This window comes from Ochlerotatus camptorhynchus, unplaced genomic scaffold (assembly GCF_037179485.1).
Source record: "Ochlerotatus camptorhynchus isolate MF236.1 unplaced genomic scaffold, CSIRO-AGI_Acam_v1.1 ptg000277l, whole genome shotgun sequence".
Taxonomy (NCBI): domain Eukaryota; kingdom Metazoa; phylum Arthropoda; class Insecta; order Diptera; family Culicidae; genus Ochlerotatus; species Ochlerotatus camptorhynchus.
The window spans coordinates 3,738,353-3,753,388 of NW_027040766.1; the positions used below are offsets into that span (position 1 = coordinate 3,738,353).

The 15,036-nt window shown below is 40.0% G+C and overlaps 2 protein-coding genes and 1 pseudogene across 2 annotated transcripts; 1 reads left to right on the forward strand and 2 right to left on the reverse strand.

Moving 5' to 3' along the window:
• Positions 1–2,778: 2,778 nt before the first annotated feature.
• LOC135706374 (mitochondrial import inner membrane translocase subunit Tim23-like) lies at positions 2,779–4,050 on the reverse strand. Its single transcript, XM_065227986.1, has 5 exons — positions 3,990–4,050; positions 3,676–3,916; positions 3,359–3,612; positions 3,102–3,183; positions 2,779–2,920 (listed from the first exon to the last, which is right to left on the reverse strand). The coding sequence occupies exons 1-5, from the start codon at positions 4,048–4,050 to the stop codon at positions 2,779–2,781; spliced, it is 780 nt and encodes a 259-aa protein (XP_065084058.1).
• A 1,871-nt stretch (positions 4,051–5,921) lies between these two features.
• LOC135706375 (zinc transporter ZIP13 homolog) lies at positions 5,922–12,583 on the forward strand (annotated as a pseudogene).
• A 1,076-nt stretch (positions 12,584–13,659) lies between these two features.
• On the reverse strand, positions 13,660–14,728 carry LOC135706376 (uncharacterized). The gene is made up of 3 exons (XM_065227987.1): positions 14,464–14,728; positions 13,876–14,292; positions 13,660–13,706 (listed from the first exon to the last, which is right to left on the reverse strand). The coding sequence occupies exons 1-3, from the start codon at positions 14,726–14,728 to the stop codon at positions 13,660–13,662; spliced, it is 729 nt and encodes a 242-aa protein (XP_065084059.1).
• Between the last annotated feature and the right edge of the window lie 308 nt (positions 14,729–15,036).

The window sequence follows — 15,036 nt, forward strand, 5'->3', positions numbered from 1 at the left end:
TACTAATTTGTATTGAGAGGTATTACTAGTAACGATATTTAGGAAAAGTTTGCGTCTGCTTCATGTGATTCTGTGCGTACTGATCTCAATCGTCTACATATTTTGAAAATGTATTTACGTGTCACTCTACCTTACATCACAGACATATTTAATTTTTGTATAACCACTAGGAAGTGGCTAAGATTGTTCCTATTGGTAAAATTGACAATCCTGCTACAGAAAAGAATTATCGTCCTATTAGCATACTTTGTGCTCTGTCGAAATTTTTTGAATAAATTCTATCCAAACAATTAAACGAATATCTTAAAAATCATAATCGACTATGCTGCTGTTCGAAGAAGTCGTCTCCACTCTACTGGATCCATACCTACACTTCGCCAGCCTCGTAGTTTGCGAAGGGTCCGCAGGTCGCCTTTTACTTGGTCGATCCACCTTGCCCGTTGCGCACCTCTTCTTCTTGTTCCTGTTGGGTCGTTTTCGAGAACCATTCTAACGACGTGCCCAGCCCAGCGTAGTCGCCCAATTTTTGCAATGTGGACGATGGATGGTTCCACCGTAGAATGGTACGCAACACCTTCCGTTCGAAAACACTACCGGTCTAATCAGCGTCTTGGAGATAGTCAGCTTCGTGCGGCGGCGAAATTTATTCGACCGGAGCGTCCTACGGAGTCCAAAGCAGGCACGATTCCCTGCCTTAATGCGTCTTTGAATTTCACTGCTGGTATCATTTTCGGCGGCCACCAGTGAGCCCAAATACACGAACTTATCGACCACCTCGATTTCGTAACCGTCAATCTGAACTCGGGGTGGGAGGCTAACATTGTCTTCCCTAAAACCTCTTCCTCTCATGTATTTCGTCTCTCGATGGATGTGTTGATGGCAAGTCCAATCCGCCTAGCTTCAGCCTTCAGTCTGATGTACGTTTCCGCCACCGTCTCAAAGTTCCGTGCTATGATATCGATGTCATCGGCGAAGCCAAGAAGCTGGATGGACTTCCTGAAGATCTATCCCAGCTCTTCTGATCACACCTTCTAACGCGATGTTGAATAGCAGACACGAAAGTCCATCACCTCGCCGTAGTCCCTTCGAGATAGGCTCGAGAGTGTCCCCGATACTCTAACAACGCACATCACTCGATCCATCGTCGCCTTGCCCAATCTCGTCAGTTTATCCGGAAATCCGTACTACGCTCGCGACCCACAAATACAAATTTTCTATGGCTAAAATGACCTTGAAAACTCCAACATGGCTACAAAAATGGCCTTCAATAGCTTAAAAAGACCAAAATGACCTTAAATTGCTAAAACGGGCGACAGCTCCTTTAATAATCTTTAAATGTAATAATGGTCCTAAAGACGCAAACAATTACCCAATCACATAAAATCATAATTAAACGTTGGCATTGAAATGCCAAAATGGCCTTAAAATCCCTCAGTTGTCCTGAAAACAACAAAACAATCCGGAAATTTAATGATAGGACAGCCCTCAGCATTTATTTAATCGTCACCTAATCGTCATAAATCGCTAAAATTGCATTGAAATCCGTGAATGATAAGACACCAAAATATTAAAAGAAGTAAAATTACGTTAAGAGTATCAAATATAAAATAAGTACAAGAAAATGTCAATGCTTCTGACCAAGTTGTCTGAAATTCCATGACCCACCTAAGGGCAGCTCGCTATTATTCCGAAAGTCAAAGTGACTTTTTCAACTAGTGAAGTGAGAAAAGTCACGTCGTGGTGACGTGACTCTCCATTTGAAATGCACAAAGAGTCACGTCACCACACCGTGACTTTTCTCACTTCACTAGTGACAAAAATCACTTCGACTATCGGAATAACCCCCCCTTGTGTAACCGACATCGATCTATATCAACCGTTGCTAATGCTGGTGGATCTGCACTGCCAATATAATCATAAATGCCCCATATGAATAGGAAAGCAAGCAGATATAGGATGGTTATGTTTTTATGGGCAGTACAGTAATTCACTAAGGATTGTGCCTAAATGGATGTTAGCTGCTCTAAGAGATATAAAGTGTTCTGATAGCAATATTGTACCAACATAATTATAATCTACCAAAACAGAAAGTTTTATTATTTTACCCAACTCGATCGCACATTATTTCCTGACTTTAGGCTGCACTGGAAAATGATTGAGAATGGGTAATTACCCCCAATAGAATGGACCGTTTTCTCCATATTATATGAATATAATGAAAGGCGCATTGCCAATTTTGAATAAACAGAAAATAGAGAAGCTAATCACGATTCATTCATCGTGTAACATTTTTTCGAATTACATTCTTTTCAAGACGGATTATCACCGGAACAAAAGTCCTACCCAACAGCAATAAAACTTTTCACACCTTTCCTTTCTTTTTGCCCATTCGAAAATAAAAAAAAAATCCATCTCCAACCTAAATCCTACTCAACAAACGTCCAACACTAGGTCAGTCAGCCCACGTACATCCATCGCATCCCGGTGAGACCGGGTACACCCCTGGAGAGTTTGGCCTGTGTCCAGAGCTATAAATTTTCAATCTACGCACTACCCACAAACCGAGCTCTGGTTGGAAAACTTTTCCCCCCGTTTTTTTTCTCCTCTCCGTCCTCCGTCAAAACAACCATTTATCTCATCCTAGGCCCATCACGGGAGGACAACAAAACTAAGCTAAAGCGATAATCACCACTGGCGATAGTAGTATTCCCCGGCTCTACCCCTGCTCCTCCTGCTGCGGTAGAAAACAACGACCCGAAAGTTCAAAGTTGTATTTTTCTACATCCGCGTGTGCACAACAGAAGCCCCCTGTAGCCACAACTGTAGAGGATTAAGCAATCCGGACAAGGCTTCCCGAAGTTCCGTAGGTGTGAAACTCTTGTGGGAAACGGCCAGCAGACCCTGCAAGGAATGGGTTCGGCTGAAAAAAGGGGTTGATTAATCCCATTAGATAGTCATGACCGCAAAAACGGCCCACCCGCTGGGACCTATAAATTCATCAATACCCAAATACCGACACCGAATGTGGCACCCACAAATGCTGTGGAAGAACATGGTTACCGGTTCGGTGCGAGCCGGAGCTCGTCGTCAGCATCGTTTACATTGAATCATTTGTCTCGACTGGCTTGCGGAACAAATTTGGAAGAGCTTCCGCCAAAACCGATGATGCGGTTGGTTTGTACCCTGTAGACAAATCAATGAGAGGTGATGCGACAAACGAGACGCTGGATGGACCATAGGCCACAAAAGTTGTGTGAAAATGGTTAACACATGTTGGCACAGGGATTCAAGAGTGGTGTATCGGATCGTTCAGTGAAACGGACTGTCGATTTTACTGCTAATTATCAAAGTTTCCTACATTCAATTCGATCGATCAGAACATGCAATGAACTAAGTGCTATGCCGATAGCTCCACCAGCAGCAGCTTGTCGGAGTCCTTTGGAACTTCCTACCATCATACCAGTTATCCCACCTGAAGCAACGGAGTTCCACGCGTCATCTTCTCCCGAGCGAGTTAATTGCAGGAGCACTCCCACCGTGCAGTAAAGCAACGCAATCACTCCCAGCTTATTGCCACACGATTTTCCTCGTTTCAGAAAGTTATTTAAAATCCTAGAATAGACAAAGAAAAATTCCAGATCACTAACGTTGAAGATTGGTTACAGAAATTATTACTGCATCAGTCGAATTCTGCCTTGAAGACTGCGAATGGACGCTCTGCCTTCCATGATGCCGTAAGCGCCGCCTGCACTAAATCCAAATAGAAAAGCCCCACCGATCTGCGGAAATACTTTCTCCAATCGTCCAACTGGAGGCGGTTTTCGGTGAGGAAGTTCTGGAATCTGCTGGCGCAAAGATTCCTCATCGTCGGGAGAAAAGTAGGATATGAGACGTTTGAATTTCTCCCTGGGCAAACCTGGAGGAGGTGAATGTAGATTGTTTCTAAAAATGGAATTACCAACTATGAAATGGAGAAGATTGATACTTGCTCTTGAATGGTATGTAAGCAGCTTCTGGGGGTGGAGATTGCTCCATGGAAGGTTCGGTCATAGTTGATTTTTTTACTGGAATTTGTAAACTTATAAAGTGAGGTTGAAGTGTTTAGGAATCGTCTTGTTTACAATGTTGACAAAAGAACGCATCTAGCATGCGACGACGACTCGGATCCAAAAACCAGGCATGCCCAAAGTCTAGTCACAAAAATGTAACCAGTCTAGCTCAATTTTATACACACATTTGAGTTTTGGCACATAACATATGTGGAACTCAGTCAAAAAAAAATCGATCCCATTTCAGTGATTTCAAGTGGTATAGTAGGACATCGATCTGTCAAAATCTGACATTGAATGCAATGGATAATGGAAACCACGTAGAAGCTCTCTATACAGACTTTAGCAAGGCATTTGACAGCATAGACATACCAATACTACTTTTTATATTGCAAAAAATTGGAATTGAGTCAGAGCTCCTAAAATGGCTTGAATCATATTTAACTAACCACCAACAAATAATTAAATTCAACGGAAAGAAATCGAGTCCAATTCAAGTCACTTCAGGCGCCCCCCAAGTCTCTCATTTAGGACCTCTTCTTTTTATTCTATACGTAAACGACATTTCTTTCATTCTCAAAAAAACTTAAATTGCTTATTTATGCCGATGACATGAAGCTCTTTTTGGAAATAAGAAATGAAGAAGACATCAATATATTCCGGAATAAAATACATATATTCTACATATGGTGCAAAAAAAAGTCTACTAGAATTGAAAGTAAAAAAAAATGCAACTTAATATCATTTAGCAGGAAAAGCACAACTTCAAATATTTCAATTGCACTAGGAAATCAAAATGTAGAAAAATGTGAAAGAGTTAGGGATTTAGGAATTATCTTAGACTCTAAACTAACTTCCATAGACCATTACAACACAATTATTCACAGGGCAAATAACATGCTAGGCTTTATCAAGCGCTTTTGTTATAACTTTCAGGACCCATACACAATTAAAACACTATATATTGCCTATGTGAGGTCAATACTGGAATATTGCAGCATTGTATGGTCTTCTTTTTCAATCACGCACGAAGAAAGATTAGAAATCGTACAAAAACAATTTCTATTATACACTCTTCGTAAATTAGGTTGGACATAATTTCCTCTTCCATCATATGAAGCACGCTGCATGCTTATAAACATACAAACATTAAAAGAGCGTCGTGAATATGCAATGGTTTCATTTGTAAACGATATCGTTTCGAAGCGCATTGACTCCACAGAACTTTTATCATTATTAAATTTCCATGCACCTACTGGGCAACTCCAAAATCGAAATTTATTTGCCTTAAAACATCATCGCACAAATTATGCAAAATATGGGCCATTAAACCGCATGATAACCTCTTACAATCAATACTGCGAAACCATTGACTTTATAGTGTCTCGGCATAAACTAAAACAATATTTTACTCCATAAGGCATTATAACTCATAAAAAAAAGGAAGGCTGACACTGCTTATTTTTTTTTTATTAAAATGATAAAGGAGATCAAGGGTTTTGTCAATTCTATTAAAATATTTCTAATGTGGTTTATAATTGGGTTCTTTAATTTTGAAAAATATATCGGTTTTTATATATCATCCAAGGGGTGGTCACTCTACACACTTATTTTGCGCCAACATTTTTCTCAGTGTACCTCAGTGTGCCGCAGCTGTATCGGCAGTGCCAAGAAGTCATTGAACTGACTTTTGTTTGCTTGTGAATAATGCCTTGTTTGGCAACCCGGTATTTGAACAGATCTTGTTTTTGTTTTGATTTTCAATGTTTTCAAAAACATCTATCTTCGGCGGAAGACCGACAACAACGAACGTCAATCATTAGTTAACCAGCCCTTCTGGGAGCCGGCGGAGGAAACGCATTTGCACTGATGATGGGACTGATGAAGAAAGCACCGCTGACCCGAAACGGACCAGTCAACTTCATTCAACCGGCACAGCAACAGGGCGCAGTGATGATGGTCTTCGGACTCGATAACAACACAGCCAACACCGATAAGCTGTTCAATCTGTTCTTCCCGTATGGAAATGTCAGAACATGGTGTAGATGGGAGACGCCATCGTAGTCAAAGGTACACCCTGCCAGACAATTCGATCAGCTTCAAGGTCTACAGCGCCTCCAAGAACAATCACTTCCCAGGCCAGCAAAAATCGCATTCTCCACTTCTTCAATACACGAAACGAAAATCAATTATTTAATTCATGTGTTTCACTTATACATTTTTGCCAAAGCATCAGCCTTATACATTCCATAAGACAAACCACATATGTCCTATTAGAATGCATAAAAGGTATGTGTGACCGCTTATACATTTCATTTGACACATGATCTTTATTAACTTTTTGCAAGGCGTCTGCTTTTTAGTTGACTTATACAATTTATGAATAATCAGCAATGGAAATTTGCCAAAAGGTATAAGGAGATTTCTATCCGTGTACCCCACCCATACGCCGTCCGAGGATCTGCTGCTGACTGCATTCACCACCAAGGACTTCCCGCTGAAACCGAAAATTCCCTCCTCCGGATTGGTTGAGTTCCCGAGCGTAGCCCTGGCGGTGAACGCCATCATGAAGTGCAACCACAGCGCGATCACAAATGCACAAAATTCCCGTTTATTATGAAGCTGTGCTTCTACTCCTCCAAGAAGATGACCGGTGCGTGGAGCAACGAGAACATCGAAAACACGTTAGCTTTCTTTTTCTGAGAAAAGAAAGGATTTTCCTTTTTCTGTGTAGTTAATGTTATGATTCGTAATCATATTTTTTTATTGTTTTAGTTGGAAGTGCAGAAAGGCAGAAGAGTACAAATAATTTGATGAACTATTTGAGATTTTGCCAAGACGGTCCTCCAACATTATATGTGTTGGACGATGGAACGAATGTGGATGCGACTATCGTCACGGGTGTAACGATTTTGAGAATCCATGGCGAGACTTGGTGGAGTTTCACGGTTGTTTTGAAGATAATTTGATTATATTGTGGCAACATCAATAACAAATTTTGACATCATCGTATCACTGCGTAAGCGCAGAAAAAGTTCAGTGTTGCCATTAACTTTAAAGATCATAAAAATTGTAACCATGGGTGCCAAATAGCGTCAATGACGACGCCCGGGTGTGCCCATGTTTGATTTTGGCACACTGTGTACCCATCTGAAAGAGCTTCGTTTTCTGAGCAGAGCGATTTTAATTTTCTTGAACCCACACACTGTCATATCGATTTTTAAATCAAGATTTAAAGCAAAATAATAACTTCACTGTTTGACACCAAACTGGCAAACTGACAGCTCGCTCTCATAGAAAGTGACACCAAGGGGCACTAATAAGGTATTTTTTGCAAATGTAATCGTACTTATTTAAAAAAAGTTACAGTGTACCAAAATTGATGAAATTTTTGGTTTTAGGTTCCATTTCTAAAACGCTGTCCAGACTGGAGAGTTATAACATGTTATAACGGTTGTCAAATAATTGCAACACAGAAACCACCATCAAGATAGCGCTATAACATGTTATAACTCTGTAGTCTGAACGTACTATAACGCAGATTTCGAATTTACCTCAATACCCTTAAAGAACCCAATTCTTAAACTCATGTCTTTCTTTTGCCATAATAATTAACGTTCTTTATTCTTAATTATATAGGGGAAATGCAGGTAATGTCAGCCTAAGTGTCCCTAATTTGAGCCCATACATAAATTCAGCAATCGACTAAATTTTCAATAGCAACCAAATATATCCATTAGTACCATCCCAATGACGCGTTCATCTAGATAAAATTGATAAATAGCAGATTTTTAGCGATGGGCCCAATCTTAGATCCATAGGCCTACATTAGAGACATTTCCCCTAGCTATTGTTCTTTATTTTTAATTATATAGCAAGGGGTGAGACAGCTTTATTCTGAGTTGCCTTTTTGCAGCGAGTAACACGCGAGTAACTCAATGTACCTAAAAATGTAATTGACGTTTATCAATTTTTCTGTCTGTTTACTCCTCGGCTTACTTCGTTTAGGGGCTGTTCATTAACTACGTAGACAGTTTATGGGGAGGGAATTCTCACACATCTTTATGGGGAGGGAATTCTCACACATCTAATTCGACAAAGATGACAGGAAACGTTTATGTAGCCGAGTTATTTACGAAAGAGAGAGTCGATGAAGAGAATCGTTCAAGGTAGACTGGTCTATTTGAAATCGGAGGAGGTAACCTGAATGACCCGACGAGAGATGATTAATATCTAGACCGATCAGTTGCTAGAGCGGCTTAGAAGTAGAAGTGCCCGGTAATGCGGAATCATTTGGCAGGATGAGATCTAGCAATCGACAATTCGGTGCAAGTTAAATCCGTACAAAAGAGTAGAGCAAGCCACCAGCATATGCGGTAGCGCCCCTCCAAACCAATTTGGTTGTAGTGTAGAACGGGGATTCAATTGAGATGAAATCGAGCCTAACGATTCCTCATGGTCACGGATGATCGTGCAATCGTTTTTTTTTTTTTTTTTTTTTGGTCGGGAGGCAGGTAGACAGTGCCTATCCTGAGAATGTTTTGTGGAAATTCCACGACAATTTAGAGCTGTTTCAATAGACCGATGGGCGAGTTACTTAGGTAGCTGATGGTTAGTCTCGTTGAGATAGCAATCAGACCGCCTCCACCGCGTGATTTTTAACTGTTCAGGGGGAGATCGGTCTGTTCTGAAGACTGATAAAAGTGATCCGAAAGTTGTTATGAATAGATCTGGTCGTTTCCGTCACTACGATCAAACCATATTAAGCCAAGAAAAACTAGTCGATTTTAGTCCTCAGCCCACGCTCGTTTTGATAATAAATCCGGAGGCGATGGAAATTTAGGTACCGAAAGTTCACAATCACAATCATACTCGCCTGGAGATCCAGGCTGAAAACCCCCGATTTTTTTTTTTTTTTTTTTTTGTTTTGTTTGACAGCAGCTTTTTGTCGTCGCACCTCCATATGTTGCTGTGATGCGAAAAGTGAGAAAGCAAATCAAGACCAACAATTGAAATGGCCTTAGCTCCATTTTGTAAACAAACTTTTTTTTATCTACTTCGTTTACTTGTAAAGCTCAATCGCGTTAGCTTTACGAAGCCAATAATTCACTGTTCTTTGTTTGTAACAAAATTCACTTGATTCTATGTCTAGTAGGAGTTGGGCCGAATACTCGCGGCTTACTCGAGGTTAGAGAGGTACATTGTCGAAGGATAGGATCAGGGGAGGAGCTTGGGGGTAAGGTTTCGTTGTCTCATCAGAGCGTTGTCGCCAGTATGAATGGTAGTGTGGTTCTAGATTCAGCTGGAGTTCGACCGGCTATGGTGACTAGTGGGCGACGATGAGACTCATCGAGACGGGGGACAAGACAAACAAAAATTAATAAAGAGATACAAAAGACAGACGAATTAAATTCTTATACTAGACATTTGCAGAAACACATAAATCGACTGCATATAGCAGAGATCGCGAGTACCCAACACGTCTCTGATAGAGATATAGGGTTGTCTTCCTTGGGCCTTGTAAACAAACATTGTAAGGCCATTTTCTTGCGAACCGAAGTCCGCAAAGGTTAACCAACATAATGAACAGGTAGGGAAAATTCTCCTCTACCCGATTGTGGTTTGGGTTTTCGAATGAAGGTTTAGGTTCGCGAGAAAATGGTTGTAAGGCCATTTTTTGGGTTTGTTTACAAAATGGAGTTAAGGCCATTTCAATTGTTGGTCTTGAAATGAAAGTGATCTTGCTCACTGAGAAATGTGAGTTACTCGAGGTGCCTCAAAAGCAACTTTGAAATTGCTCATGATTAGGAGCTGTCTTGCCCCTTGTTATGTAGCTTTATTTATAATTATAAATTATCGTTTGCATAAAAACTGAGACATTTTTTGAAGATGTTTTAAGCGATGACCACCTAAAAAACGTAATATTAAGCTGCCATGGGTTAACTGTTTACAATTCAATTATGAAAGCAATACGTATTGCTTTTCTGTAATTATGATCAAAATTTGAGGAAGCTCCAAGCGAATACTTGTTTACTTCTTCAAATTTGCGTGGGTCACTTTTTCAATTTTCTTTCTTTCTATGATAATCTTAGATAATAAATGAATGCACCATTTTTTTCCATTAACATTTTTCGTTGCATCAAACTTTGATTTCATTTCGTAACGTATGAGGAAAAATACGACTGCACAAATTTGGAGTTAGATGCATACAGTTGAAAGCAGCAACATTTTGCAACAAGTGTCCTGGTTTATATATATAAGTATTGCAAATCTTAAGAAGCTGTCAAACTTCTACCGCCAGTATAAAAAAGAGCTGAATATTGAAAAAAAAAAACATAGTGTGCATTGAGAAATTGAAGTATATTTGCTGGCGATTCTTTGAAGCCTTGTTCATTTGATAGCTGTAGTGGAACTTCTTCTTCTTGGAATTAATACGTAAAACAGATATAAATCTCTAGATATTGTGTAAAATATGCAGTGTTTTGAGCTAACCTTGAATCTTTCACATTCACAAGAATTTTGCGAAGGATGACGAATGAAATCGAGCGCTTATTAATACCTGTAATACCCAAGGTTTAACTGCGTAAAATTGAATGTTTCTGCACAAATCCCAACACAAAGACCTACTGACTGATTAGCTACAGTATGACTGGTTAACAATGTGCTTGGTTGACTTCTGACCGACTTGAAAGCACGCGTTAATAAAGCCTTTGATAGGCCCCCTGTGCCCCAGAGCTAGTCTAAAAACGAATGGCCGCATTACCTTGGCAATAAGCCTTTTCGGTCATTCTGTAACTCTTTATTCGTATGGTAAAATCTAATAAGCAAAAGTCAGTCTGTGCGAGAAACATGTTAGACATTACCTGTTCAAGTGTTAACCTGTCACTCCCAACATAGTTTACCCGTTTTTTGATAGATTCAGTTTTGACCGATCAGGATAGATTTTACTCAAATTTGAATAGTTTTCAAATAGCGTGTACTGAGCATGCAACCATATATCTGATTTTCTTTCATAAGCGCCAATGTCATTAACGTAAACACTGACTTTTCCACGAATTTCGTTAGAACGAAAACTCGCTCAAGTAAGCCACCACGAACTAGGGAAAGTCCCCATAGCTGATAGAATTGCTGGGTTACATGGATTGACTTTGAATTACAAGATATTTACGAAAAAAAACAATTGCTTACGTTTCCGACCTTGGCCCATATGAAGACTTAGTGTCGAATCACGAAAATTTAATTTTGACAGATCGATGTCCAACTATACCAGTTATACCACTGAGGAAACACAAAAAAGGGATCAACTTTTTGTCCGCAGTTTTGCATGAAGTTACACAGAGGTTTAACATACCTGATTTTGGGCTAGAATGAATAAGAAATAAACAAAACATGTTCATCGAATACAGGTTTTAAATATAGTCGCTATATTCATAGTCTGGCGGATAGAATTTCGGGAACCAATTGAACTGTCAAAAAGGGGAACCAATTGAGCGGTACTGAATTTTGCAGTTAGAGTATTGTAATCGTACCAAAAAAAATATATAAAATTTTGTTCATTTGAATCAAAAATGTAACAGTTTGTTTAGCTAAACAAATAAATTATGTAACAATATATGTAATTCAATCGAACTCAAAAATAGATAAACTGACCAACATTTGGGTAAACCATTCTTAGCGTGTCATGCTGTCTTTCTCTTGTGTTTTGTTGACACCGGTAGTATTTTTTTTTTCGAGTGCTACAGCTATTTTTGTTTTGGTACGGAACTGTGGTGGATCCTACCGCTGGTGGTCATTCCGATCGGCGACGACAAGGATAAGTAGTGCAAAGGTCCCGCCGAATCAAAAACCCTGAAAATTCTACTCAGCTTTGTCATCGAGGAGAAATTTCCGGCTACACAAATCCACAGCCCAAGTGCGTCGTCATTGTCACCTGTTTGTTGGGGTAGAGCGGTGAAAAGCTGCCGGAAAGAGCAGTCATACAGTAGTGAGTGATACCGAAGACTACCACCGGATGCTTCCTGCCGGGGAAAGCTGCGAAAGAGAAAGAAGAACTGACAAAGAAGGTGGCTGAATCTGATGGCAAATTTAATTGATAAATTTATCAACGAATTGGCGACGGCCGGATCGTTTTTGTTTTTTTTTTCGGCACGGGGTTTTGGCCACGTTCGTCATTCTTTGTAAGTAGTAATACTATCTTTTGTATTGGTATTGATATTGATTATTGATCTCTTCTGTTTCAGTGCACGATATGCCGCACGAGGCAACTCTTCCATATGTCATCCAGGTTCAGCCGGAGGGACGCAGCCAAGACTTAGATGCTGACTGCCGGAGCAGGTTTCATAGGAGCGCTGGTGACCTTAGGGGGCAGTGGTGCCACCACGGCAATGGAAGGTTTCACCTCTTGGATTGTACCGCTTACGGCGCAAGGATTCTTACACACGGTGACGATTTTGGCGGATCTGCGCAGCGAACATTTTGCCGTCCTACTGATGAGCATCCGACTGATAGGAGTGAGATGTACATGGAGCACTTGAAGCAAATCTCCTAACCCCCAACCCCCCACCACACCGCCTGCTAAGTTCAAATTAAAAGCATAGACTGAGAATAGGTTCTCCATCCCTGTATAGAAGAAAAATTAGAATTTAGACATATTTTATTTGATAGATGAATGACAAATGTGCATGAATAAAAAAGTGAAGGAATTGGTATTTTTTAAATGCATCTGAATAAAAAAAATTGATTTTCTTTTTTGGTAATCAGTTGTTTATTGAGCATACTGTTCATATTGCCATAGATTTACTGTCCTGTCTTTTCTCACGTTGTACTATTGTACGGGAAATGCGCAATCGAAATAAAATGTATTTTTTAATAATCTTCTCCCTGATAGAATGACATGTTGGAATATGCAACGCAGGAACATTATTCATTAATTCGAAAAGTTGTTGGTCCAAGCATGAGTTAACTATCTTAAGACGATCAAAATTGTGTTTGAAAATCTCTTCTAATTCTAAGAAGAAATTAAAAGTGTTCATATTAACGTATGTGAGAGCACTTCCCGTATAGTCCTTAAGATGAGTAAAAAAAGTTATGTCGCTTAAGGGCATATCCTGAGCCAGACAATTATTGATGCATATTTTACAAGCTTGAGACCGTTGCATTATCTTCTGCATAACCATACCAGATAAGTAATAAACCACGTTCTGCTCAGAAAATCGAGTGCACAGTGTAGCACATTCTTCGATCACTTCATTATCGTTGGATTGCTCATCTTCTTCGCAGAATTTGTTGACTGACATGACAGATTGATCTGTACGATTGCTGACCAATTTGCTCTCGGTAGCTTTTGTACTCAAATACGATGGAAATTCGAGAAGCCAGCTGTTATTTTCCCACTCATATGAAGTCTGCTCAACACTGTTCAGATATTGAGAAACAGTAAGTAGCTTCAAGTTGTCTTTCAATTGCAATGCATTTGGTCTCATTTGACGACTCCGCAACTGAGAGAATATGTTCTCCAACGAATCTTGAGTCAGCCTTCCACCGAGGAAAAAGTCAAAATTTTCATGTTCCAAGAAGTACTCCTGAAGCCGCAATACACTATCCGTTGCCATTACTGCTGCTGATTGCCAAGGTTTACTTTGAATTTTCGCACCGACTCTGCAGCCGAAAATGATCGATCGAAATTTCATTAACGAATTGATAGAGCTCTTGTACGCATCTTCATTCATCCTGCTAAACGATAGCTGTATAGATCGTGATTTCATCATTGTGAACCATGTGGAAATGGTATCAATCAAAAAAGCAGTGGTCAAAACTTCTTCCCTACCGGTTTCTTCGGCGAAAACCCTCAGAGCAGCTGCTACGCCATGATTCACATATTTTGTGGAGTTCTTTACTTTCATTTTCTCGAAGTTGGAGCTGTTTCGATCGAAATTTACATCCTCCAGCTTTAGTCCACAAGCCATCTTAAGGTCACAGTTTTGCTCGTAAGTAACAAGCTCTTGTAGATGAGTAATGTCAGCCACCCTGGAGAAGAGACCATTTTCATATGCTACTTGTTCGTCCAACTCGATGATACGATTAGCAATCCAACCTTGTATCATACACTTGCATACGTGGACACTATCTGGTAGCAGTTCGAGTGTACGAGAGGCATCTACCGGATGAGGGATTGGCTTATTACTCAACACTTTTCCTCTTGCATGCTGAACTCCACAGTCGTTCCAAAGTCTTTTGTTGGTTCCTATGAAAGGAAATGAAAATAATTTTTTTGATGACCTAATTAGTCCGCGTATACTATCCATAAACGCATAACAGTCCCATTATCATAGGAACTCAAGCGAACATGTGACGGTTATGCTTTTATGGGAAGTATAGCGTTCTATCAATTTTAAATACAATAAAATTTAATTACCACTACAATCACTAACAACCGCATGTACATGAAGACCGCACGATTCGGTTCTTCGGATGATGTTATATAATATTGATTTTATTGTTCCGTCTTGAATCGAATCACCAGTAAAAAAGTAGCCTACCACTTGCTTCCAACGTGATCGCAAACCAACCAGCATAAATACCATCACGTGGTTTGCTAATCCTTCATGGCCGGGGAGGGTTATCTTGCCAACGTACTTCTTAAGGTTGTTGCAGAAATTTTCACCGGGTTGGATGGCCATCTCATCAAACACCAACGCACAATGCCTGTTTGCATCCTTAATACTGCCCACTTTATGACTAAGCAGCTCGAAAACTTCTTCAAGAACACCGCTTTCGAGATGCAACTTTTGCATCCGTTCCCGAAGTGTTCTGCTGCTGGGTAAAAATCGTTTTTTCCGTTCAGCTTCATAGGCAGTATGACCGCAAGCAAATCTGCTCCGCAATCCTTCGACAATGCTCTCGTTGGACCATTTTCGTATTTTTTTTATTCCTGTGGTAAGCAAATGGTACTGATCTTTTCCTGTCGTACATTTCATATCCTCGAGCT

Excerpts from the sequence above, each read along its gene's own strand:
- LOC135706376 (XM_065227987.1), bottom strand. The coding sequence starts at position 14,728 with ATGGCCATCCAACCCGGTGAAAATTTCTGCAACAACCTTAAGAAGTAC. Across the intron at positions 14,293-14,463 it reads GGTTGTTAGTGATTGTAGTG|GAACCAACAAAAGACTTTGG; the intron begins GTAATTAAATTT and ends TTCCTTTCATAG. Across the intron at positions 13,707-13,875 it reads GGTTTTCGCCGAAGAAACCG|AGTCGGTGCGAAAATTCAAA; the intron begins GTAGGGAAGAAG and ends TTTCGGCTGCAG.
- LOC135706374 (XM_065227986.1), bottom strand. The coding sequence starts at position 4,050 with ATGACCGAACCTTCCATGGAGCAATCTCCACCCCCAGAAGCTGCTTAC. Across the intron at positions 3,917-3,989 it reads TGCTTACATACCATTCAAGA|GTTTGCCCAGGGAGAAATTC; the intron begins GCAAGTATCAAT and ends CACCTCCTCCAG. Across the intron at positions 3,184-3,358 it reads TCTGATCGATCGAATTGAAT|GGTACAAACCAACCGCATCA; the intron begins GTAGGAAACTTT and ends ATTTGTCTACAG.